The sequence below is a fragment of the Cuculus canorus genome, chromosome 17 (genome assembly GCF_017976375.1).
Source record: "Cuculus canorus isolate bCucCan1 chromosome 17, bCucCan1.pri, whole genome shotgun sequence".
NCBI classification, from domain to species: Eukaryota; Metazoa; Chordata; class Aves; order Cuculiformes; family Cuculidae; genus Cuculus; species Cuculus canorus.
In genome coordinates, this window is record NC_071417.1 from 8,529,555 (window position 1) to 8,556,547 (window position 26,993).

Consider the following 26,993-nt stretch of genomic DNA (forward strand, 5'->3'; position numbering starts at 1 on the left):
GCAAAAATACTGAGCGTGATAGCGACATGAAGATGTCTCCCACTTGTTAATAGCTCAGAAGTTTATTATTATCAAGGATGCCAAGCACACACAACTGCCAGTGAAGCCGGCCGTAACCGCAGAGACTTGGCACTTCAAACATGCCACGCTTACTTAGAAGACAAAAGTGTAAGGATGGTCCCTTGGACTAAAATTGTTAGGAGAAAAGCAAGATGAAAGGGGTGGGGTGTAAATAAATAAATAGATATTGGGAACAAGTTGCTAAATCAATGCCCAGATGTTCAAAACTGAATGTTTTGAATTCTGCCTAGAAATTGAAATCCGGTGATCAGAAGTGTGTGAATGGTAAGACTAGAAAAATGCAGATAGGGCTGATTCTTGGAGTTCCTATCGAGAGCTCTGTTAAACAGAAGTTCAGCAGAGGAACTATTTTATTCCAAATGTACGCAAGGATCATTGCTTTCACCAGCGGAATGTGCTCATCGGGGCAGAAACTTCTGCAATTACACAAATTTAGAATTCCACATTCAGACTCTGCCCAGATCTGGCCCTACAGGTTGAACAGCACTGAGGTCACATTCCTGAGTCCTCCTCCAACGTTATATCAGCACCAGCTCCGTGACACACTTCTCTGCGAGAAGAGCAACAGAGGTAACCCCTCACACAATCGTCACAGCTTCCACAAGAACATCGCTCAGCAGAGTCAGGCTCCGATCCAGGAAATCATTTAAGCACATTCTTAATTTTCAATATATGTGCAGTCTCCATTCATTTTGACAAGAGCATTTAAATAAAGGATGTGCTTAAGAGCTCTGCTAGATTGAAGCCCCACCGCTTGGCAGGATTAAATATCAAGCTAAGCTTAAAGATGATCCAAAAATCAGAACCTCTTGGGATAAAATTTAGTTACAAAGAACTACACAGTAAAGCAACACTGCTTTCCAGTGACTTTGTAAGAAATGACTGCAAGGATTTCCTTACTAATTCAGATTTTACAATTACCTCTAAAAAAAGTGCGTATGTACTCACATTTTCCCAGTGTCTGCTTTTCTGCAACCATACACTTCACCAAATCCACCTCTTCCTATTATTCTATGTACACTAAAATCATTCATTGTCAGCTGCAAATGACAAAAAAAACAAAACAAAACCAGACTTGATTTTTCAGTATTAAAAAACTTGCTGTAAAAACATCCAAGTAATTAGTAGGTGGAATTCAAATAATTATTGTTGAGGAAATGGACTCAGCTTGCACCAGAGGAGGTTTAGATTGCATATCAGGAAAAATTTCTTTACTGAAAGAGTGGAAGAGGCTGCCCAGGGCAGCGGTGGAGTCTCCAAACCTGGAGGAGTTCAAACCGTGTAGATGTGGCACTTCGGGATATGTTTTAGCAGGCACAGTAGGGTTGGGCTGATGTTTGGACTGGATGATCTTTAAGGTCCCTTTCAATCCAAATCAGCCTATGATTCCATGATCCTATGATAGGATCATAGAATCTCCTCTTCTGTCTGAGAACAGAAGAGCAGTTCAGTAACATTCCCCGCCTTCCTTAACAAGGCTTTTCAGAAGCAGCATTCAAACCCTAATATTGTCTTTGCCGCATCAGCCTGTGACAACATAAATACGCACGGAGGTACTTACATGAATATTTAGCTCTACATTTTTCCATTGACAAAATCTTGTAAACTTGTCACTGTCAAAAAGAAGGTTTGAAAATTGTCTTAGACCACTGTGAATTATTACAGGAAATGTCAAAATTCTGGTGTTTAAAATAAAGTTTGCGCTAGGGTGTGTTGTGATATTTATTAAACGACAGCCTTCCTTTCAAACAATTGTAATCTTACCCCCACCAAGAAAAACAATTACTGGGCAGTACACGCTTAATATCTCACATTCTTCTAAGAGAAGATCTCAGATAACCTTATCCCTGTAACTCTAAGTGCTCAGCATGTCCTCACAGCTCTCCATCAGAGTTTTTAATTTTTAAAACAACTCAGTTTGGAACTAACAGACATTTAAATTGCGTAAAGAGAAAGATAATTCTAAGAAAACAGAGGCAGCTCATTTATGTTAATGAACCTCCGTATACTCCAAGGAACATTTTAAACTCATTTTATCTTCAAATAGGAAAAATGTCAATAATACCACAAGCTGTTGCCAAAAAATAGTTTCTCATTTCTCCATAAATAATTAAGTATTTGTGTTCAGAGTAAGAAATAATAGGTCGATGGAAGCGTTTCTACAATTATCTCAATTTGGCTGCAGCACATCACGATACTGGTTATTCAGTAGATTTGGCTGCTTTTGGATGAGAGCTGTGCTTCGCAGCCCCTGCCTGGAAGAGCAGCTCCATTAAGGGTAAGAGGGCTGCTCAGTTGAACCATTTCTCTGCCTCGTACACTCTACCAGACCTTCCCTGCCTAATTGCAAGGTGTCCACATACAAATCAGAACAACTGCATCTTTCAGTCACGTCCAGGGAAGCAGTGGATGCAACATCCCTGGAGGGGTTCAAGGCCAGGTTGGATGGGGCTTGGAGCCCTTGATCCAGTGGGAGGTGTCCTTGTCCATGGCAGGGGGTGGGACTGGATGGGCTTTAAGGTCCCTTCTAACTCAAACAATTCTATGATTCTAAGAACATAGTTCTGCTTTCTTAAACCTCTGAAATCAAACTGCAATCTACTAACAGTGCTATATAAAGCAATAACAAAATCTATCATCTTAACAACCTTTCCATCTTGACATTAATTATGATACACAACACAGCTACTCATTTGCTGATAATTAAATTAAATGAAGTTTATTCAACATTTTTAGCCTTATTTTACAGCAGTACTTGAGGGACCTGGCCTCCTGCTCCATCAGGTAGAAAGTCCAGACAATGTCATGCTCATACCTTTCCATAAATTTCTGAAATATTTTTCCTCGGAGACTATCGCAAATTTCTTCTATATATGGCTAAAAGGGTGAAAAAACACAATCAGTATTTAAGCGTACAACAAACTGATCATGCAATACCACCCATCACAGATATCTCACGCTGGCCCTACATAACCACAGCAAAGCATTCTCTTTAAAAGCTCCATGAAGCATTTCAGCTTCCCTCAGCCTTCAGAATCTGAGCAGGTGCCCTGAAGCCAAACACAAAATATTGTCATGAGCTAGAAAAGCTTAAATGTTTGCCTTGAGGGCTGTACCAAACCACAGCACCTGCCTGAGGACACGTCTGACAAACAACAACAGTACACTACTTTTTCCAAATATATTTAAACACAACACGCAGTCACTCCATCCTTTTGACGCTTCTCTCTTCTCTGTCCTTAGTAAGGAACCAGCATCTTAATTTAACCAGTGAGACTCTTTCTAGAGAGAAATGCTACCTCTCAATGGGTGAAGGCAGGCAGTGATCTCCCAACTCAATTAGCAGTGAGATATAACCGAAGCAATGGAGTTACCAATTTGTCAGTTCATCCAATTGCAATATGAAAACTTGCTCACAATCTGCATATTTTTGCACTATATAAAAATACATTCAGAAACGTTGAAGCTTTGAGCAACCTGATCCAGTGGGAGGTGTCCCTGCCCATGGCAGCGGCGTGGAAGTGGGTGGGCTTTGAGGTCCCTCCTGACCCAAACCATTCTATGATTAATTTGTAATTTTTATTTGACTTAGAAAAGCATTCTAATATCACTGTTAGCAAAGCCTAAGTCCCAGTACCATTTTATTCAGTCTCCTTAAATAACAGGTACAAAGTCACTTACTGTCAAAAAAGTGAAGAAAACTCTGAACTGTCTAAACTCACCTGAAAAAGGCTGGCTGGCACTTGTTTCTTGACTAAATGCGTTTGTACATGATCTACAGCTTGTTTGGAGAAAGGCTTTGGAAAAAGAAAAATAATGATTTCAAACAGTTGAAATGTAAGAAGTTTCATTAAGGTGCACAGTACTGTTGTTAAAGTTTTAACCATCTAAAAAATGCACACACGTCAGCATAAATGCAATATATTAAATACATTAAAGTACATTCTTGTGAAACATGCAGGATGATACAGTAAAACAGATAACCTAAAGCAGGAAAGTGGGAGAGGGGAAGGTGAGGAGGAGAAAGGTGAAGATAAAAGGGTTAGAAAATGCTCCTTTAGTGAATTCATGACAAATCCCGCACACACGGTCAGGTCCAGGGACAGAAAACGACAGGGACTTTCTACCGCTACAGAGCTGAGAATGCACGCTTGACAAAAACCTGCTTAAACCCTTCATCCAAAGAACCTAAAGAACCCTACTGCCGAGGTAAAACACACTGGAAATTTTCCTTTAGAAGAAGACTAAATGAAGCTGCTCAGTACAGATCAATAAGCCAAACCCTCAGGTGGGGGAAACATGCATTGTCATCAAGAAGTCTTAATTGTTCTCTGAATGACACAGCAGTTATTTAGAATTATCATCGTGTCAAGTAAGGTCAAGAGCAGTGGAAAACTGTAACAATACACACATGGGAACAGGACAGAAGCTCCTTCATGATGTACGTGTCATAAATCTGCCGACTTCGGGTTAGACGCTCATCCTCGGAATCCAGTTTCTCATATTCTTTTATCTGCAATAAAAAGAGAAGGATCCATTGGATGTGCACACTCCCAATGAATTTCCATTGATATGGTAAAAATAGGACTTTGGAGGAAGTTTTATTTTACCTTATTCTTTACTTAATTAAGACTTAAAGGAAAAACATCTGCAATACCATCATTATGGTTGATCTATGACTTCCCTCCTATCCTAGGATTTTTATGCAAGGAAACCAGTTTGCATAAAATTGCTACAAAGCTTTGTTTTCTTAAATCAGAAAGGGACTGAGCAGCCTGTTTCCTTCCACCTACCCTTTGCCAGAGCACAAACCTGTGCAGGGAAGTCAGAAGCAAACTGAGCGAGAGCAAGACGAGCGAACGTGCACAGCAACGTTGCCGAAGGTTTTCTTCCCCTGTGCTCTGCTCACGGATGGTGAGCGCTGACCCCGCTCCTCTAACACTCAAGAGCAGTGACCCTCTTCTCAGATTATTTCACTCGATGCACTGTACTACACACGCACATCACACTGTGCCCTTTTCCAAGCTCCCAGGGCTAGCAGAGGGGTTGAGATATTATCCAGGCAGCCCAACCACCGCAAGGGGACAGCCCTTGGCTGCTACCGCAGAGCCGAAGCATCCCACTCCAGGGCAATTACTGCACGCTAAGGACAGATGTCCAAGCAAGAATGCAAAGCACGTTTCAAAGTGTTCACCCAGCTCAGCCACACACTGAATGTGAACCCTAAAGACGGCTAGAAAGACAGTTTCACAAAATATACTGAGTTTCTTCAAGTGTGACATAGGAGGTCAGTGTGTTCCAGGTGAAGCAACAGCAATCACACCAGGGTAATTCACAGAACAAAACCAGAAAATCAGTTTAAAAAAAAAAATCTCACCAAGTCCAAGGGTCCTTTGGATCATATTTAGGGCAAGAGTTCACAGAATCATAGAATGGTTTGGGTGGGAAGGTACCTCAAAGCCCAGCCAGTTCCACCCCCTGCCATGGGCAGAGACGCCTCCCACTGGATCAGGGGCTCCAAGCCCCATCCAACCCGGCCTTGAACCCCTCCAGGGATGGGGCAGCCACCACTGCTCTGGGCAACCTGGGCCAGGGCATCCCCACCCTCACAGGAGAACAGTTCTTCCTAAGGTCTCATCTAAATCTGCCCTCTTGCAGCTGGAAAGCATTCCCCCTCATCCTATCCCTGCACTCCCTGATCAAGAGCCCCTCCCCGGCCTTCCTGTAGGTAGGAGTTCTTCCAGAACCGACAGAATGAAAAAAACCATACAAGACATTTAGAGAAAACTCTCAGCTCTCATTGCTGGACCCTCCTAGCATCAGCCTGTGAGGTCCCAGCATCCATTTGAACGTCAGCGTGCGGACTTGCTCTGGATGCCTACACTGACTCAAAAAAACCAGAGCAGAGTTAAAGCCCAGCTGAATTTCATTCATTGCCTGTCTGAGAAGGAACAGGCCATACCAGAGCCATCTGTACTGTCAGCCCACAGACTAAACCCTACACAAACCATGTATCAGAGCATCTCCTTCAAGGCAGTAAGAACATCCTGGCTGGCCCTCCAGGCAGAAGAAGTACTGCTCCGCTGCTCCTGCCAGCCACGTTTTAACAGCCAGAGCAGCACCAGGGTTGACAGAAAGTACATTTTTCAGGACTTTTAAAAGAAAAGACTTTTAAAGACATCTTTATGTCACAGTATGCTATGTCACAATATACTTTTCTTCCCTTTCATTCAGAGGCTGCTCCTTTTACGGGATGAGCTGTACATCACAGCTCTTGAACAGGTCTCCACGTGCCAAACCCAGGTCAATCTATCCTGGAAGGTAGAAAACTGTAATTAAACTCACTATTTTTCTAGCTGTAATCCTCTTGTTTGCTGACTACGATAAGGCAACAGTTCCACCACGATTTGCCATCTGTGACTACTTCCCCCTTGGTACCGATTTATAATTAAAATGATTCAAAACATCTTTGTGAAAGAAACATTTTTTAATTAATGCAATGCTGCAAAATAATTAGAAGCACAGGAGAAAGCCTAATGCGTATCACATTATCTTACTTGAACATAAACTCCTACTCTTCAATATCTGTTTCACTAAAGCACCTACCTGCACCCAAAGCAGAAGGGGCTCTCAAAACAGCCTCTTCTGCCCTGCTGGCACCAGGACAGCATCTCTCCCATCTGCACTTACAGTGGGCTTTGCAACCCAAATCCCTTTGCTTTAAAGAATTACAGAATAATTAAGGATGGAAAAGACTTCTAAGATCATCAACGCCAACCATCAACCCCACTGTGCCTGCTAAACCATGTCCCAAAGTGCCATATCTACACAGTTTTTTTTAACCCCTCTAGAAAAGAAGACTCTCCCGCTGCCCTGGGCAGCCCCTTCCAATGTTTCACCACTCTTTCAGGTAAGACATTTGTCCTATTATCCAACCTAAGCCTCCCCTGGTGCAACTTGAGGTCATTTCCTCTCATCCTATCACTTGTTACTTGGGAGAAGAGACCAGCACCCACCTCACCACAACCTCCTTTCCAAGAGCTGCAGACAGCGATGAGGTCTCCCCTCAGCCTCCTCTTCTCCAGGCTTAAACAATCCCAGGTCCCTCAGCCACTCCTCATGAGACTCGTGCTCTAGAACCTTTCCCAGCTCCGCTCCCTTCTCCGGACACGCTCCAACCCTTCAATGTCCTTCTTGTACTTAGGGACACAAAACTGAACTCAGTATTCAAGGTGTGGCCTCACTAGCACCGAGTACAGAGGCACAACCATCTCCCCGGTTCTGCTGGTCATGCTGCTTCTGATGCAACCCAGGATGCTGTTGGCCTTCTTGACCACCTGGGCCACTGCTGGCTCATGTTCAGCTGCTGTTGACCAGCACCCTCAGGTCCTTCTCTGCCAGGCAGCTTTCCAGCTGCTCTTCCCCAAGCCTGGAGCGCCTCACAGGGTTGTTGTGTCCCAAGTACAGGACTTGGCACTTGGCCTTGTTCAACCTCATCCCATTGGCCTCGGCCCAATTCTATTTGTAAAGGTTTGGAGAAGGGGACAGCAGGTGACAAAGTCACATATTCCCCGGCAACTCAGCTGGGAGAACGTCCTCCTGAACGCGCTGCCAGATGCCTCTCCTCACACAGGTGATGTGAAGAGACTACTGCTGGGATCACATTTAACATGTGTCCCTGACATATCACAAACTACTTTTACGAGTTCATTACACAGAACATTACTGCACCGTGCCAAAAAAGACACGGCGACAGGCAGAGCTGGGAGTGTCACCACTTATACTTGTCACCTGTCTCCCTCAGTATTGCTCCTGTCCCACAGAGAACGCACCATGTCAGCTTGCATTTCAACCCTTCCCTGGCAAACTCCAGCTCACCTCAACGAAAGTGTCTGACAAGGCATCTTTCAAAAACTGAAATCAGAACACATCAGTTTTTAAGCACCTAGAAGCACTTTTTCTTCTTTTTTCCCCCCTCTCTTTCTTTTAATTGAAACCGATCTGGATGAATCACTCAGTCAGTAAATGCTTGATTGTGACTTAAACTGCAGTAACATGAAATCCCTGGAGTAAGGAGCCCTTCTACATGAAGCAGTTTTTAACGTAGCAATGTACTCGAATTATCCTACATGTAATAAATGCAGTCAGCACATCAAATGTATGAAAAAAAGACAAGCTTCTGAATCGGCTGTCACAGAAGAAAACGCAATGAACCTCCCTTTAAATATCTTTAATGGGATCTTTCGAAAAGTACATGACAAAGCATTGAAATTCTTTTTAGGCAACACTTTGCTAATAACCTAAAAATACAATTTCAAATTGCTTCAGAGATAAAGAGGCAGCCAAAAATATCTCACTAAACAATCTTTTACAACACGCCTTTTTTGATTACTTATGAGAGCGGTATCTTCTGTGCATAAAAAGATGAAAACGATAGAAAAAAGATTTTTTATTGACAGCGAGTACCTAATTTGAGTGGGGAAACTGTGTATTGCTGAGTCTTTATCTCCGAACTGATAACCGGTTCAGCCTATTTTTTGCTGTTAGCCCACAAGCAAAAAAACATTTTATATCAGCAGCTTCCGAGTAATCCAGACAAGAGGTTATCTCGGGTAGCATTTCTAATTAATATTGAGCAATACAGGCAGAATTCGCAAAGCACGTGTGCCTGTTTTAACCGAAGCCAGCACCTACGACAGGATTAACCGCAGTTTTATATTTAGAATGTCACAAAAATAACAAGGAATGAATGGAGCGATGAGACTCATCAGGTTTCCGGAGCAGCCCTTGCAGGAGCGCTGCCGGGGCCCTCTCATCGAGGGAAGGCTGGGGAAGGACACGGCACGCTCCACTCGTGCTCTTCAGAAATATTAATCCCTCGGGATGCGTGCCTGCCTCAGGCACCACGCCTGTTTGTTTCTTTGTTGATTATCTCATGATAATGGAGAACAACTGACCTTATCGATCTAAAGCCATCTCCCCTGTCACGCTCTGCAGGATCCTCTTACCCATCTGCAGCGCTTGGCAGGGCTTTTCTGCATCCCCATCGCTGGGACTCCTGAGAAACCTCAAAGCCAGCGCCAGGCTCAGCTGTCCTTACATCCCCCATGCAATGCTGCGGACAGCTGAACTCTGTTGTCTTTTCTACAGATAAAACTATGTCAGAGAAGGCAAAGCCCTCCTCAGCTTCAACCCCTGCAGCACAGACCCCAAACTCAATCAGCGGCCACTTACCTCTTCGTAAAACTTGAGTTGAGGGACAGCTTCATCGATCTCATTCATGCAATAGTCTTTAAAAAGCAGAAATCCTGGAAAGAAAAGAGTAAAAAATATAAAATCACAGATAAAATGTATCATTTAACTTATAAGAAGGGATACAAACCCACCCTGGTAACATCATGGATCGCATACCTATCTAAGTACCCCCGATTGCCAGGGCTTAGCAATACAGATTATCAAGCAGCTCTGTTTTGAACAGAACAGCATCATAAACCTCTCTCACCTCCCATAGGTATGTGAAGCATATTCCAATTTCTGACTGCTGGGAGTTTCATGAGATGTTTTCACAATGCACTGAAATATCTCATTCCTCTTCACGGAGCACATTTGGTTTTTTTTTTTTCAGAGTAAAAACTGGCTGCTATTCATGTTTTGGTTTTTTTGAAACAGATTTACCTACTTTTTATTGATAAAAAATCCAACCTCTTCTGCATTCCAATTCTGGAGTTACTGGTTAATGTCACCTCTAATAGGGTTTACAGCACAATAAACTACATCGCGATCTTTATCACTCCTTTGCAAGTAATTGAAAACATGACTTCTGCAGCCTGCTGATGAGTATTTTCCATTATAAGCATTTTAATGCTCTGTTCCAAGCTTCATCTCACAGAAGGGCTTCATTTCATGGAAGTGCTGTCTTTACATCCACCTGAGTTGGTACCTCCTGCCCTTTCCCGGTGCCTCTTGGTGCCGCTCTGAGATATCTGCAAGACCCTTGGAGCTGTAAACGAATGAGCTCACAGTTCACTGCAGCAGGCAATATCTTCCCTTCTTTAGAATCACTGTGCACCCATTATTGGAGGTAAGACCACAAAAGCATAAACTAAACCAACAATACAAGCGAGAGAAGGCAGAGCAGCAAACACGAGGGCTGGCGCTGGCTGAGAACCGCTCCATCCTGCTTCCTCGCTCTGCTCCTTTGCCAACAGTGCAGCGCATCCAGATATAAAACACCCCTTTTTAACTTAAAACATAAATACATTTTTTACAAGAAACTTATTTTTTTTAATTAAACTGCAATTGTAATTTGAACTTACAACAAAATTCTACAACCCAAACAGGAGGACATCACTGTATGCTCAACAAAGAAATAAAGGGACCCTCCACACCGTCTCATGTTTTCCAGAGCCTCTTTACAAAGCTGCAAATCCACTCCACATACCCCATACCAACTTCACTGTCTTGTGTTCAGGGAAGCACTGAACTGTCAGTTATGAACATCACGTCCTTTCAACTCGCTATCACCTCATTTTATCAAAGAACTAAATAAGAAAGAAAACCACCAGCTGCCCAGAAGTGAAACCATCAGTCATAGAGGGACAAAGCAAGGCTAATTAGACAAAGAAAACCTTTAATTTATGTATAATGATATTAATCAGCTTCTTGGTAGCCCCTCTAGCTATATCTAGATCCCAAGTTACTTTTCCTATTGGAAGCGCTTGTTTACCTGGGATCCCCTGGGTTTATTTGGTCCCAGTCACAGAAAAGGGATTATAACCAAACAATTCCTATATTTCACTTTACTTATTCAGCTGATTACAATGAGATTTCAAAGATTATACAAACTGGGTTTGGTTCCTGCAATAAGGGCGAAATCTAATTACGAGATTCTCCAAACTTTCTAATTATTGTCAACAAAAAGAATCATTCATGAAACATTTTCTAAACAACTGCGCTTTTTCTGAAAGCAAACAAACAAACCAACCCCAAGTTTTCTATTCCTTAAAAGCAATTTGCAATTAGAGTGCTTTTTTTTCCGTCTCTTTTTATAAGGGCTTCTCTTAGTTCCTATTTTACTGGAAATGCTCTCAATAAGTTGCCTTTCCTTCTTGCAGGGGAGACCAGGGCGCAGCCTACGAGCAGCCCCTACAATCCCTGGGATGGAAACAGCAGCAGCAGCGAGCAAAATAATGCTGAATTGACTGAACTTTTATTTGGACAATGAACCAAAGACGATTACAGCCGTGTAATTAAGAGACTAAAGAGTGGCACAAACAGCGATGAATGCAGTGAAAGAAAAATCCCTGGCGTGGTCCCAGCTCCTGGCTGTTCACCAACAAAACCCACAAACAACAAAAAAAAAAAACAGCCCACAAAGACAACTGTGGGAGGAGTGTGAAAATATCCCAACACAAATTTGCAACAATGCCATGCCAAACATTTCAGCCCTGGTTAATATTTTCCAAACTTTTTAATTTAATTATTGTAGAGAAAGAAAAGGCTCGGAAGGCTGGAGGACAAGGAACAATAGCCGGCTTCTGCTGCCTGCCTTACCCAGCCTGCTTCTCCCCAAGCCTCTGGTTTAAACCACAGGGCTCTGCAAAAAAGTGAGAGATATCCAAACCAAGGAGTTAGAAACTTCTATAGATGATCCGATCTCTCCAGGGAGACCTCATAGCAGCCTTCCAGTACTGCTTATACACAAGTATAGACATCAGAAATGGGCCAAGAAGGCTCAAGTGAGTGCAGGCAGACAGAAAACACCATCTTTGGTATGGAAATCGCTTTGCTCTGTATTAAGGCTGAAAGAGTTGGGTTGCTCAGCCTGGAGAAGAGAAGGCTCCAGGGAGACCTTAGAGCAGCTTCCAGTACTGAAAGGGACTCCAGGAAAGCTGGGGAGGGGCTCTTCATCAGGGAGGGCAGGGAGAGGGCAAGGAGGAATGGTTTTAAGCTCAAAGAGAGCAGGTATAGATTAGATAGTCAGAACAAATGTTTTGCTGTGAGGATGGGGAGGCCCTGGCCCAGGTTGCCCAGAGCAGTGGTGGCTGCCCCATCCCTGGAGGGGTTCAAGGTCAGGTTGGATGGGGCTTGGAGCCCCTGATCCAGTGGGAGGTGTTCCTGCCCATGGCAGGGGGTGGAACTGGATGGGCTTTGAGGTCCCTTCCAACCCAAACCATTCCATGATTCTATGATTAATACAGTCATACTAAGTTACAGTCGTACTAAGTTACAGCCGTATGAATTAATACTGAGAAAGCGCTATTAGATTCCAGTGAGGATGAGCAGAATTCTAACAGAAGCATCTTAAAACGTATGATAAAAAAACAACCATTAAAAAATGCTTCAGTAAAACAAACTATAGCATGAAACATCTCAATGAAGTTACCAATCCTGAATTATTCACTAGGAGGACATCCAAGAGACATGTAAGCCCAATGCAGGGTGGTTCTCCCAGCACCCTGACAAGCAGCAGGAGACAATGTGGTCCTCAGCTCTGATGGGTGGACATCCCGCACAGACGGATCCCGCTCCTTGCCCTGGACATAGCTGTGTCTGTTACAGCAAGAGGTCACAGGGAAACTACCTCATAACCAGAAAAATGGTTAAGTGCTTTTTTTATTGTAATTTTTACAAGTTGCAAGAGGGGAAAAAATAACCACTTGAAAAGGTCAGTAGCGTTCAAGAAGAATATTATTCTAGCACTCGGGGAGTGTTTAACACATAAATTAGTGCATTGGCTTTCAGCAGCTATTCACCACTGTCTTTAACAAAAAATACCTTCCCTATTCAGAAACACTGTTTGATACCATTTATACCATTGATTTATGTCCATAGATCAAGAGATGCTGAATACGTACCTGCAGCTCATACCGCCATCAAAAAACCTGGGATTGCACACAGACTGACTTCCCTCAACGGAAAGGTTTTGAGTATTATTTTTTTTAAAAGATATGCTAGAACCCAACCATGAGAGGGATTCTGTTCCATAAGCTTTCCAGTTTAGAAAGTCAGACACGTGCTGCTTTGCAAATAAGCACCAGGTTATTTCACAGAATCACAGGGTGGGTTGGGTTGGAAGGGACCTCAAAGCCCATCCAGTCCCACCCCCTGCCATGGGCAGGGACACCTCCCACCGGATCAGGGGCTCCAAGGCCCATCCAACCTGGCCTGGAACCCCTCCAGGGATGGGGCAGCCACCACTGCTCTGGGCAACCTGGGCCAGGGCCTCCCCACCCTCACAGCAAAACATTTCTTCCTAATGTCTCATCTAAATCTGCCCTCTTTCAGCTGAAAATCATTCCCTCTCGTCCTCTCCCTGCCCTCCCTGATCAAGAGCCCCTCCCCAGCTTTCCTGGAGCCCCTTTCAGTACTGGAAGCTGCTCTAAGGTCTCCCTGGAGCCTTCTCTTCTCCAGGCTGAACAACTCCAACTTTCTCAGCCTGTCTTCATAGGGAAGGTGCTCCAGCCCTCAGATCACCTTCATAGCTCTCTTCTGGACTTGCTCCAACAGCTCCATGTCCTTCCTGTGCCGAGGATTCCAGAACTGGACACAGATGGGGTCTAAGAGTGGAGCAGAGGGGCAGAATCTGCTCCCTCGCCCTGCTGGTCCCACTGCTTTGGATGCAGCCCAGGACACAGTTGGTTTCTGGGCTGTGAGCGCACATTGCCACCTCACATTGAGCTCCTCATCCACCAATGCACCCACATCCTTCTCTTCAGGGCTGCTCTCAATCAATTCTTACAACTGGAACCTACGGATTCTGAACACCTCTGAGAACTTATTTCTAATGACGATGTGACGATGCCTGCACCAATCACTGAAATCCTGTGTGGTGGCTCCAGCACTGGGATAACACTTGAGAATGGACCTAGACAGCCAGCTGCAGAACTCATTACCCCTCCTGCAATGAAAGCAACCACTCATCCCATATGGGAGCCATGCCAGCAGCCTTGGGCAAAGGGGTCCAGGTGTTACAGCAGCCCTTTCCCTGCGCTGGGGAAACGACCTTCTTTCCCATGACGACATTCCACGTCTGACTGATGGGAATCAGGTTCTTCCGGAGTTTTGATACATCCTAATGCTCGGCTTGCATCAGGCAACCCTGAGTGCTGCTCTTCAAACTATGAGAAACACAGGCATCAGGGAAAATTTGACGGTGTCCAGCACTACATTTGTTGCATCTGGATAAGTGGAAGCTGAGTGAAGGAGTTCTTGTTAATTAATTGATAATCTTGCAATCAGTATCTGAAGCAAACAGGGGGATAGGGTGTCAAGTCAGGCATTTTCTTTGCCAAATTGAGAGCGATGCCAGACAGCAAAACAGAGGCAGCGCGATGCAGCCCTCCTGGCCCTGTCTGGACTGAGAGCTGCTCTTTTGCGCAGGTTCCATGTCGCTGGCTGAGGAGCAGCTGCATCCCACGGCCGTGCTGGGAAGCAGCTGGAGGAGGGGAATCGCTGCCACGGTGCCAGGAAGACGGGAGATCTGCAGGAAAACTTTATTTCCAAGGATGATTGATCTGAGGCTGATGTTAAAGGATGAGCAATGAAGAAGGATCTGGGGACTGCAAGAGGTTCGGAGGACAGAGATGTTATGGAAAAATCTTCAGGGAAACCAAGAAACAAAACTAGATTGCCAAGCAATGACAGCTGGTTTTAGTGACTTGTAACTACTCCGCTGAAGGTTTACAACGAAGGAAAACAGAATCAGAATCTCCACTACCCAGTTGAGAGCATTGGTCGAAAGGAGCTAAAACTCCTAAGTATAAAAAAAATTCAAACTTCCTCATTTAAGAAGTCCTATTCTACCTCTTTTACCCGTTTTTTTTTTTTGAATGATTGGCTTTAAAGTGTTAACTCTACAGCACAAACGCAAACACACTCCTCCCTTGCACTTGCAGCTTGTCTGACCACGTAACCCACATCCCCAGGTATCAGCACGCTTGAATCCTGGAATGGTTTGGGTTGGAAGGGACCTTAAAGCTCATCCAGTTCCAAACCCCCTGCCATGGGCAGGGACATCTCCCACTGAATCAGGCTGCTCAAAGCTTCATCCGGCCTGGCCTTGGACACCTTCAGGGATGGGGCAGCCACCACTGCTCTGGGCAAAAATCTTGAATCTTTAAATCTTTCAACTGCCCTGAATTCAAACAAATGCAAGTAGACTTCCACATTCTCCATGCTGAAAGCATTTCTGTTCTCACCTCTTGTTGTACCAACTGTTTCTGCACTTGGGCATAAAGAAAATCGCTTTTACTGCTGTTCTTAGATTGAGTGCAAAATTATTAGCCAGGAACTGTAGCTTTTAGATAATGGTAAAACTAATTGACAGGCACAGCACTGAATAAGTGACAGGAGCTTTAAGAAGTTCAAGGAGAACTGACGAAAAGCACAATAAGCACAGTTCACTCCACACAGGAAAATAAGACCAAGAACAGAAAGCAGGAATTTAAAAAATGATAGTGTTAAGCAACAGATAAAAGGAACCAGCAATTATTTATGAAATAAAGATGCTGACAGGTTTTGCTTTAAAGATTCTTCCTCCTATACTATGCAATTTCTGCAACAACCAGATCACTAGTTGTTAAGGGGGGGGAAAAGAGTTTTGAAAAGCTTTTTCTGATAACCCTGAAGTGATGAATGATGTCAACAATACATCCACGCAAGAGCCTCGGCTTCCCCAGTCTCCAGATATTATTCTTTTCCCATTATCTTTCTATGGGCAATCCCATACAGCTAAGCTTGCCAAATGCCATTAATTGCCCTAACTCCATTATCAAGACAAAACGCCTCTCCAGAAGGAATAAAGACGGCCCTTGAGGTTTGCAAATCAGTCTTAACCAGACACTCGTGAACAGGTAAGGATGGGGAGATCCAGAGAGCAACCAAACACCAAGGGATGTGGGTAAGAAAGTTGCACCTGCTTGAGTAAAGGAGCCATTCCCACAGCTGTCCCCAACCAGACAAGACCCATTTCATGACCCTCTTCAGTTGCCCCAGTTTGATGCAACCCAGTGCCTCCCAACAGCCACCCTCCGCTCTGCATCAAGACGATGCCGGCAGGATGTATGCACCCAGGCTCCATCTAAACCCCCCTCCCAAAAAGGCCTCCCAGCATGGGATTGCACAGCACTTTGAGACTAACAGAACCAGGCACTGCTGTGCCAAGATGGGCATATTTAAAAGCTACCTCTTTGTTACCAAAGTCTTTTTTAGCAAAGAAATAAAACCTGCAATGTAGAACCTTTCTCTTACAGTTTGAACAAAGAAACGCTGCCCTTTCCCCTCGCAGGGATTAAACTTGTCTTCTCATTTCACAGTTACTTGTAATTTTCCTGCCCTGCTATTAGTGCTATTAAAACAGGACGCATCGCCCCGTCAGCAGGTTCTGCTGGCGTCGAGTCACGCTCAGCCTGGACGGCTTCGCCAACGCTCACCAGCGCCACTGCAGCTCGAGCCGTGCTGCCAGCCAGCCAGAGGGCGAGTGCTGTCCTTCTGTCTCCTGCTACCGGCTAAAGGTCACCTCTGCATTCCTTACGCCGTATCCTGATCCTCACAACAATGTCAATTAACTGAGAGCACAGAGTAATAATAAAAAAGTTAATGAGGAAAACTCTGTAATAAAACAAACCTTGGAGAAAATTACTTACCTCATTCTAATTGAAATTTTATTAGTATCTGATTCAAATACCCTTTTAACAGGAGTAAATAAAAATGTTATTAAAGCAAACAGAAGTGACTAGGTAAGACAGCAGGGTTAAAAATAGAGACGTTTAGCCCTGATCTAAGTACTCACAATGCCACTGATTGAAAGGAAGCTGCAGCTATTTACAGCAGACCTGAACGTGGTCCAAAATGCTGATGTCGATTCTTTCGAGTAGGCAAAATAGCAAATTAGAAAATAAAAATATCAAGCTGTTTCCAACTCCTAACTAAACGTGCTGTGTATAAATACGGAATAATGAAAAACAAATAAGTAGCGACATCTGCACCAGAATCAGTGCGGGCTCATTTCCCATCGGCTGTGGCTGACGGCTCCGACTCCCAGGCAGAGAAAGCTTCAGTGTGAGCTTCCCCACACCAGTCTGCTCGGCAACACGCGCTGCTGGCTCTGCGAACCGAGCCACACAAGGATTTCTCCTCATTTGCAGCACTTCCAGGACTCTATCTTAAGTCCTTCCAAGACGTGATCTTTATTTGGTTGAATTCAGACAACAGCATAAAGAAGTAGAGGTGTGGTCTAGCAGAAGGTGTCCCTGGCCATGGCAGGAGGGGTTGGAACTGGATGATCTTTACGGTCCCTTCCAACTTAAACCATTCGATGATTCTATAAGTGAAAACAGAAGGACATCTGTGTGCGGTGTTACTCGGCCCCAGGAAAACCTCTATGCAGAACTGCCGAGGAAACTGCAGGACAGCACGCAGTAACGACAAAACCCAGCTAACACACCGCAGTGAAGTTATTGTGTGTGTACATTTAAACCCAGTCATTGGGGATTGTAAGCATCAGAAATGGCCCTCACTGGGCAGAAAGACTTTGTCACCTCTCACTGAAACGGTGCAGATTCGCTGTGTAATAGCCATGAGCTCTTCCCCAGTGCATCCCGCAGCCTCTGCGTGCCAGGGAGCCAGGATCACGAACAGGATCACACTCTTGTGAGACCTCATCTGGAATACTGTGTCAAGTTCTAGAATCCTCAACATAGGAAGGATATGGAGCTGTTGGAATGGGTCCAGAGGAGGCTACAAAGATGATGAGAAGGCTGGAGCACCTTCCCTACGAGGACAGGCTGAGAGAGTTGGGGTTGTTCAGCCTGGAAAAGAGAAGGCTCCGAGGAGACCTTAGAGCGACCTTCCAGTACCTGAAAGGGCTACAGGAAAGCTGGAGAGGGGTTATTCAGAAAGTCTTGTGGGGATAGGATCAGGGGAATGGGTATAAACTGGAGAGGGGCAGATTTAGACTGGACATTAGGACGAATTTCTTCACCATGACAGTGGTGACACGCTGGCACAGGTTGCCCAGGGAGGTTGTGGCTGCCCCTTCCTTGGAGGTGTTCCAGGCCAGGTTGGATGGGCCTTGGGCAGCCTGAGCCAGTGGGATGTCCCTGCCCATGGCAGGGGGATTGGAACTAGATAATCTTTAAGGCCCCTTCCAACCCAAACTATTCTATGATTCTATGATTAGCTTTTCTGCTGGAAGACTACTGTCCCACTCAATGTGCCACCTGATCTCTTATTTTATTGGTCTCAAGTAACCCAACAAGCCCATCACAGGTACTGATAACAGATCCAGGTCTCAGACACAGAACCTTAGGGGCAGAGGTCTGTGACTAAACCATACAAAAACTGCAATTCGAACGAGCCTGCAGTCATTACAGAACATCCAGTCAGTTCCAAACTGTGTTCTGTACAGTTTACCCACTCAGTTGCCATAGCACAGGATAATTAAGACCACCTAAAACCTCCAGAACTGAGAGAACCACACATTTTCTTGTTTGGGAACAAAGATATTTGCTACTACCAGGGAGAACTCGTCTGCGTAGGAATCACAGCTTTGGCTCAGTACAAAGCCACAAAAATCCTCACAGCCCAGAAGGCACCACAGATTTCACTGCTTTTCTTTCCAATTATGAGCTATTTGTCCTTAACCTATTTTTCCTAATAGAGCCTAATGTACATTGACTTTTCATTAAAAATAACACATCATAACAAATTAAAACATTTCCATGCATACAAAGCAGGGTAAAAGAACAAATTATCTTTTACAAGGTAGGACTTGCATACAATGGAGAGGAGAGCAGAATTATTTCCCTAGAACTGAATCAAATTGAGCTCCAAATTAGTCTGCAAGTTGCCAGGTAGCTTGTTTAATGATGCCTATAAATCATTATATGAAAATAAACTTTTGCTAAAAGGTTTCAAGTGTTTCAAAGAAAAATCCTTATTTCTAGGCAGATTTTTCATGAGGTTTTCACCCAGTGCAACCACAAACACTTGTTAAAACTCGGTCAGCCTTCTTCCCACATGCTGGAACTGTGCGTGTCTTGAACTCCTGCAGCACAAGGAGCTGAGGAGCTGCTGCCCCCTCTCCAGCTTAGACATAAGGGAGGGGTTTTGACACGATTCTGTGTCAAACCTCGATACAGGCTTATGAGGCAGGGGATCTTAAACAGCTGATGTACTGACTTACTGAGAGCGTTCCATTATTATTCGGCTTCGAGCCCAGAAGAGGAGTCTGGAGGAAAACACTCGAGGTGGATTACAGTCTGCATTTCAAATGAGAAGGCGCACGGTAAACACCCTTCCACGTCCTCTGACAGCAGCCAGGAGTTCAGTGCTTTCAAAGGACAGGACCTGTGGCTGTCAAGATGTCAAGTGGAGGCACACAATTCAAATGATAAAAGGATTTCTAAGGAAAAGAAGAATGTGCTCTATTTTTAACACGTAGCTGTAAATCATTAAAAGAAAAAGTTATGCCTGTGCTTCACCGACTGCAACTGCCACTGGATCTTTGCCTCAATCCTCCCCACCAGGTGTCATCTTAAGACCCTCATGAACTGTACCTCTGAATACTGAACCACGAACTGTACCTCTGAATATTGAATGTGCAATATGTCATTTTTTTTAAAGCCATGAAAAGAAGAGGATGGGGAAAACCAGTATTTGAACCACATTTACTCCATATCTTTCATATTTCAGTCTCCCTTAACGTGCAGAATTCCAGTGGACTAAAGGAGATCTATAGGTACATGGAAAATTCAAAGACATTCAACATAGCAAAGGTGACAATAAAGGGTTGTATGTAAGAAAAAAGTACCTCTAAGAGACTGAGGACCAATATCACTAAATAAAGATATGTAAATACACACTAATTTTTAAAGCACAACTAACTACAGAATTGAAGCATTTCATTTCAATCAGTTACAGCAAAGAATGGGATTGAATTCCTTCACTAAAGCTGGTCAAGAAACACAAAAAAATAATATTTTGTTCTTTTTTCACTTGTAAACAGAAGAAACTCCCATGGTGGCAAGAGCATCTACTAGCAAGCTATTACCAAGCTGACAAGTATTAGCAGCTTAAAAACATCATGAGGACTGTTATTTGCTGTATGGGCTCTTTCCCCACATCACAAGAATATTCAGTCCCTGTGAAGGATGAGAAAACTGTTCTTTTCTTGATCAGCATTTTCCCATTTTACAACTTCTTAAAATTACCTAATGCAAGCCCTTGATTACTGAAAACCTCACTATTTCTTCTGACATGCTCTAAGCTATGAAACCACTCACTGCTATGAATTATTTAACACCGGGAGATGCATTTCTTTTTCTTAGAAAGGGTTTTGATCCATGTGTGTTTTTTTTTTCTTGGGGAGAGGCGAGCGAAAGGATCATTTCATGAAGACCTGGAATAATTTCACAACAGCAGCGTGTTCTCAAGTTTCTGCTGCCAGTGTTCACCTTAGCAAGTACTGTTCCGTATCTTAACTACCAGAAAGAATCAAACTGTTCTGCAAGAGCATCTGTTGTAGTGTGGTTGAAATCAAAGCACAAAACCAGCAGTGTTCAGTTAGTAAATACACACAGCACTTCGGTAAAGAGGAGCAAAACCACTAAAACAACAGAGCACAGATGATTCTCCTACATGAGTTTTAAAGCTTTCTTCTGCTTAACTCTGTGCACTTGAAGAGAGAAGAGCTGAGAGCTGGAGGCTCAGAAACAGATGGCTCCACTTCTCGTCATTCCTTCCCCTTGTAATCAAAGAAATTATCGACAGAATTATCTAGAAGCATTAAGAAACCACTTTGCGTATTTCTGAGCCTACCACAGACACGCTCACATTAGAGAAGAGAATCTTAGAGAGGCACTGGCTGGTGCCGTCAGTGGAAAGAGGCAGGGAAGAGAGAAGCAACCACCCTGTAAGGTTACTGCTCTGCTCCTCTGGGTTGGAAGATTCAGAGCTCTGAGGAGTATGTCACTCACCTCCTGAAGTACACCAAACAATGTTCTGCAACAAGAATCTTGCAAATCTGGATCAATTCCCCAAGGTGGGGTTGCAAGTTATATTATGCATTATTCACTTATAGGGCAGATATTGGCCCAGAACAATAAAAGCATTTGAAACACTTGTACAGTGAATATCCACGTCCGTCTTCTGCTGTACAAATGAACCCACAAGATGAGTGATAGCCAGAGCTCTTCAGCTTCTCTGCTCTGCAACTTGCTAACTAGTCTATCTCTCAACAGCATCGCTGAAAAATTACACTCAACAGCTTCAGTGATGTAGATTCTACTGACTCTTCTGGTTCCCAAGCTTTTCTCTGTTCTTAATGAGTTATTCCACAGAGATGAATGAGCAGCACTGGCAGGACCAGAGAATTTGCTTTATTAGTAGTATGGAGCTATGCAGGTAAATCTCATTGAAGTTGTTAGCATGCCACATTACAGACCTGGAAAACTAGTATTTACCTATTTCACAGTGGTTTTCAGGGGTTTAATTGGGCTGTGAATTGTTTCGAGACGCGTTGATAAAAACTCCATGGGAGTGCAACTGTTTTGGAGTGACTGAGAAATTGCTGGCCAGGAGGAGGAAATCAAGATTGTGCACCATCCCTGCTGATACACAAGTACAGATACCAGAAATGGGATGAGAACACTCAAGCGAGTACAGGCAGACAGAAAACATCATCTTCGGTACAGAAACCACTTCGCACTGTATGGGAGAGGCTGAGAGAGTTGAGGTTGTTCAGCCTGGAGAAGAAAAGGCTGCAGTGAGACCTTAAAGCAGCTTCCAGTGCTAAAAGGGGCTGCAGGAAAGCTGGGGAGGGGTTCTTCATCAGGGACTGCAGGGACAGGACAAGGGGGAATGGCTTTCAGCTGAAAGAGGGGAGATTGAGAGGAGATCTTAGGGAGAAATGTTTTGCTGTGAGGGTGGGGAGGCCCTGGCCCAGGTTGCCCAGAGCAGTGGTGGCTGCCCCATCCCTGGAGGGGTTCCAGGCCAGGTTGGATGGGGCTTGGAGCCCCTGATCCGGTGGGAGATGTCCCTGCCCATGGCAGGTGGTGGGACTGGATGATTTCTAAGGTCCCTTCCAACCCAAACCATTCCATGATTCTATGAATCTAACCCCAAAACTGTACAATTGCACCGCTCTGCTAAAATAAAGACTATTTTTCCCCCATGACATAAATTTGCTGAGAATTATATTGTCTCTAAATGCTAATATAGATCGCCATGTGTACATTTTCCATTATGTGAAGTTCCAGATGACAGGATATATTTCTCCTATTTTAAAGCTCAGACTTAATCTGCAAGTTCAAAGGGAAATCACATAACTGAGTAACCTCAACCCCTGCACAAAGAAAGGTGTGGGAGCACAGCAGGCTGCATCTCAACAAAGAAATGCTCAATTATTTATGATCAGAGGAATAACCAACACGAATACATGTATTTTTTAGTGACTTTTGATATTATTTATCTCCGACACACAAGAGGAACTCTTCCTCAAAACTGCCTGCAGGTAAAACACATAAAATCTACAGCAGGAAATTTCGACAACATCCCTTAAAATGATCTTCAATGCAATTCCTGCACGTATTGCATTTATTTTACCACAAATTAAAGTATGTTGAAAGAAACGTAGCTCTCAGTAACATTCAAATTATGACATAAAAACTAGATCTGAAACCTAACATTAATTGGGTGAAAAAAATTGCACACAGCAAAAGAAACGGAGTTTTACACAAAGGCTCTAAGTGCCCATTTTCTCTCTTTCAGTGCCCACACACCAGTTTGGTACAAGAGGAGAATCGCTGCAAAGGAACGGCTCCGCTGTGAAATGTCTTACATTGATAGTTTCTGTTTCAGTTTATAATCACACAGTTTCCGACATCGACTTGCGGTTTGCTTTCGGTGTTGTTTTTAACTAATCACACGAACCGTGCAAGGCAAGCATGGGTTCACCAGATTCATGAAGGCCTCCTGTAGCCATCCACAGCCCAAGTTTTCAGTCTGAACTCGAATTGAAACTAAGAAGTGACACAAGAAAGAAGAAGATTGGTTTTCAAACGGTATTTTAAATAGACTTCTTTTGTTTGTATAGTTACTTCCTAATTTCCATGGTGTCTACTTCTGCGTGGTGGCTGCCTTTCCCAGGTCAGAAAAGCAACCCCAGAACACAATCACTTTAACAACCAAGCTGCCTTCTTGCTCTTACAGAGCACCCACCAAGAGAGCAACTATTTTTCATATCACGTGGTTGCACATCATTTAACATCAATATTCCAAAAGAGAGTGCAATTATCGCATGAACATTATCAAGAAAGAAGTCCAAGGTTGTGATGCTTTCAACCATTTGAGTCTTGGATCGGTAGACAATGTGCACCCTCAGCTGCCTTTGGCTCTACATACACTCTGGTTTTAGTGGAGGTTTTTGAGCAGCCCCTCCTGTTCACCACTGGTCTCTCCCCGTTAGGACAAAGGGCCTCAACCCATCCCAGACAGCAGCTCCAGACCCACCAGGACTGGCTAGAAGGGACTAGGAGCAAGATCTACTAATGATTTTGTCATCCCCTGTTCATTTAATAGCAAAAACTCAGGTGATTTTCTTAACTTCCAACCAAGTTTTATTGCTTTCGCTGTTATTTCCTCAGAGGACTATTTAATTAGTTCGGAATGCCAACGGCACATAGATCTTACATGTAAATTAAACAATAGCTTAAATAATGCTCTGGGGAGGTTCTCTTCCCAGCCTGTTATTTTTAGGTATCTCAGGGCGTGCTGTGCTACCACACTGGCAACAGAAAGAGGAAGAGCACGAATGTTTTTCTCAACAGATTTTAACTCAAGATTCATCTAATGATTAGCATCAAAATTCTGAAGTAAAGAAACATGATGGGTCCAGAAGTAGAGGAACAAGCAACAGAAAGCATGATTCACTGCCCTAAAAAACCTCTTTTCTCACCCTAGTTTGTTGGGTTGTTGGGTATTTTTCAACAGAAAGTTGTCACTCACAAAGCTGAAGGAAACAGCAGCCGGAACAGTCGGGAGCACATTTCCCTCTAACTGCAGAGGGGAGGCAGAAAAGTCCCTACCCACAGTTGTAGGTTGGCTGTGCAGAAGGAATGACACAAACCAAACGCTCGTCTGCTCTAGAAACTCAGCTGAAAAGCTACTGGAATATACATGAGCTGTAGTGCATGGGGAGCAGATAAGGAGCGAGAGAGCCCCTTAAGACATGTGTGTGTAGGAAGAAGCAATGATACAGATGGCAAAATGCTCACCCCGGCTTGGAAGACCTCCAGCTTGGAGCCCGCTGACTTAGGAGGATGTAAAAGACAGTTAAATGAATCACCCAAGAAAGATCATTCCTCATCACACAAAAGCGGATGGTAAATAGGAAAAAAAAAAAGTTTATAAAGTGTTAGGTGAACTACAAGGGGTTTTAATTGCTTCCTTTTACAAGTGTTAAATTTCAAGAAAATAAAACAGAAATTAGATCCGGCTTCAGAGGAAAGATTGCGAGCTCCTTACCACGCAAGGTGAAAAGCTCACATTGCAGAATAAGCAGCTGCTGACACAGCTAAAATATGCCCTATTCTCACCTTCCCCAAGCCCCAAACCCAACGGCTCTCTGTAACTGATGAGAAACAAAGTAGGTGTAGAAAAACTGCCACGTCCCACCAGCTTCCAAGCAGCCACCAGAGAATCCAAGGCCACACCGAACGCAGGAGCTGAAGCCGTAGGAAGCTATACCAGAATTTCTAAGCCAGCCTTACTCAGTGCCTGCCAAATAGATGCGATTTGTCAGAAAGTCCAGTGTCAGACATAAGAGTCACTGAACTATAACTGGCAAAAAAGTTTCCTTCCAGCATTTAACTTTAAAACCCACGATAATCCTGTTCTAAAGTAACATTATGACCTAATTCACTCCCTGTAACGCCTTGGCAGTTCCACTCGCTGCAGCGGATCCCAATCCACCCAGCAGCTCCACTTATATCAAAACCGCCCTCTGAAAGCAGCATTTTTACAAGCACGTCCATCCAGCAGCGCAAAGGAGCACGAGAAGAACTCCACGTGCAATTCCAATGCAGGTGAGATATGGAGTGGTTTCCACGTGTAAATCATGGATATCGGGATGCCAGAAAACGTCTCTTTTTCAAAAGCAAACACATAATCTGGCATTGTAGCAAACAGGATGTGGTAAAAAGAAAGCCAGCTAAAGGTGGTTACGCACTCCGCTTCGAGACAGGCTGTACTTCCCCATGAAGCTTCTGCTGTGGAGGAAGCAGCTTTTGCGGGAACAGCCGGCTGCTGGGCTATTAAGTGCTGCCAGAGCGTTTTTCTGGGTGGCTCTATTATCTTCATGTCCTCTGACTCATGAGGAGATTCTTAGAGAGTTCAAGACCATCCTGGAGCATCGCTCCTGCAAATAGCCACGTTTCAAGAGGGAAGAGCAACCGATTTGCCCATATGAAGAAAAACATGCAAATAGAGGACAGACACTTGTTTATGCAAATGTTATGAAGTCTCCAGGTCGTTTTAATCCCTGGAAGGGCTGCTGCCACTCTGCAGGCTGATGGAGTATATCCTGCTCTTATTTTGATCCTAAAGGGTTTTGGTTTCCCAGCCCATGCTGCTGTGCGTGTTCTGCAGTTGCACACCTGGGGGAGGTGTGAGGGAGGGAATTTGGGTCAGTCTTACAGCAAGACCTGGAAAGCACTGATCCTAAAAGGATTTAAGAGCTCCTTAGGGATAAACACTTGCAGCTGATAATATCAGCACCATAATTAGACATACTCCCAGGAAAACATCCAACAGGAACAACCCCATATACAACATCAGAGAGACTTGGATCAGACAACTGATCAAAGCCCCGGTTTTTACATTTGAAAGGAGGATACTGAAAACCAGAACAAAACAATGACCTGGAGATGTAAGAACTACCTGTGGTCTGGAAAAAATGCTTAACAGTCCTCACCTACGCTGCTTGGCAAAGGAAAAAACAGGTAGCTTGATGAAGTTTTGTAATTAGTACACAGGGAGAAAGCACTGCATACTAGATGGTGCTTTAACTCGAAAATAAAGGCATAAGAAGAGCAAGCAGCAAGGGGATGAACCAGCAGAATTGCAGCTCATGATCAGAGCCTCCTTTGACTCCGGTTGATTTAAACTCTTCTGAGCACGAGCTGCCTCCCACGCACATGCAAGTCCAGCCTTAGCTGTGGTCCCTCCACATCCCCACCACGCAGAGACAACAACAAGAGTAAAAAGGTGATTAAACTCTTAATTACCTCACCCTATTTATTCTCACAGACTTCTGCATAATGCTTGCCTAAAATTGAAGGTGCTTTACCACAAGCAGTTATGCTAATGTCTGGAAACGAAACTAATTTAATGGCAAAGAACAAGCTAGAAAACACAATAAAATTTAAATCATTAAATGAACCACTGCAGTAAAGAAATACAGTATTTTCCAGCGCAATGCAAAATCTTTTGTTCAAAACAGTCCTAGTTATCTTTAATCTTTTTTTTTTCTTCCATTCTAAACCCTTCTTCAGAAGAAACCAGCTTCAGAAGTAACCGAAACTCCAAAGTGGTCACAGAAGACCTCCTCGTTTCCAGGTAAGGGAGGGCAACTACTGCTATGACTGTACCAGGGGGCGAGGAGGAAAAACCTCTCTGCCCAGCTGTGAACTATGCATCTCAAGATGTGGGGGAGAAACTAATTTGTTAATGAAACACTGCACTCTAAAATTTAATCTAGGTTTGATGGCTACCAACATGGGGGAAAAAAGAAAGATAAAATTTGCCCAAGGTTACAGTTACCCATCTATAATTGCTATAAGTTAACAAAATAATCTTCACTGTTCTTTGCAACCATTTATTAATGAAAAGTATTTGATTATGTAAACAGAAAT

At 43.8% G+C, this 26,993-nt stretch overlaps 1 protein-coding gene across 2 annotated transcripts in view; it reads right to left on the reverse strand.

The window, feature by feature from the left end:
* Positions 1–26,993, reverse strand: part of GRK3 (G protein-coupled receptor kinase 3) — a 75,357-nt gene that overhangs the window by 27,386 nt on the left and 20,978 nt on the right. For both annotated transcript variants that reach the window (XM_054082455.1, XM_054082456.1), the window contains exons 3-8: positions 9,316–9,389; positions 4,493–4,594; positions 3,804–3,878; positions 2,897–2,958; positions 1,643–1,694; positions 1,030–1,121 (exon numbers count right to left, since the gene is read on the reverse strand). In XM_054082455.1, the coding sequence (XP_053938430.1) occupies positions 1,030–1,121; positions 1,643–1,694; positions 2,897–2,958; positions 3,804–3,878; positions 4,493–4,594; positions 9,316–9,389 (457 nt within the window). The remainder of the gene's footprint in view (positions 1–1,029; positions 1,122–1,642; positions 1,695–2,896; positions 2,959–3,803; positions 3,879–4,492; positions 4,595–9,315; positions 9,390–26,993) is intronic.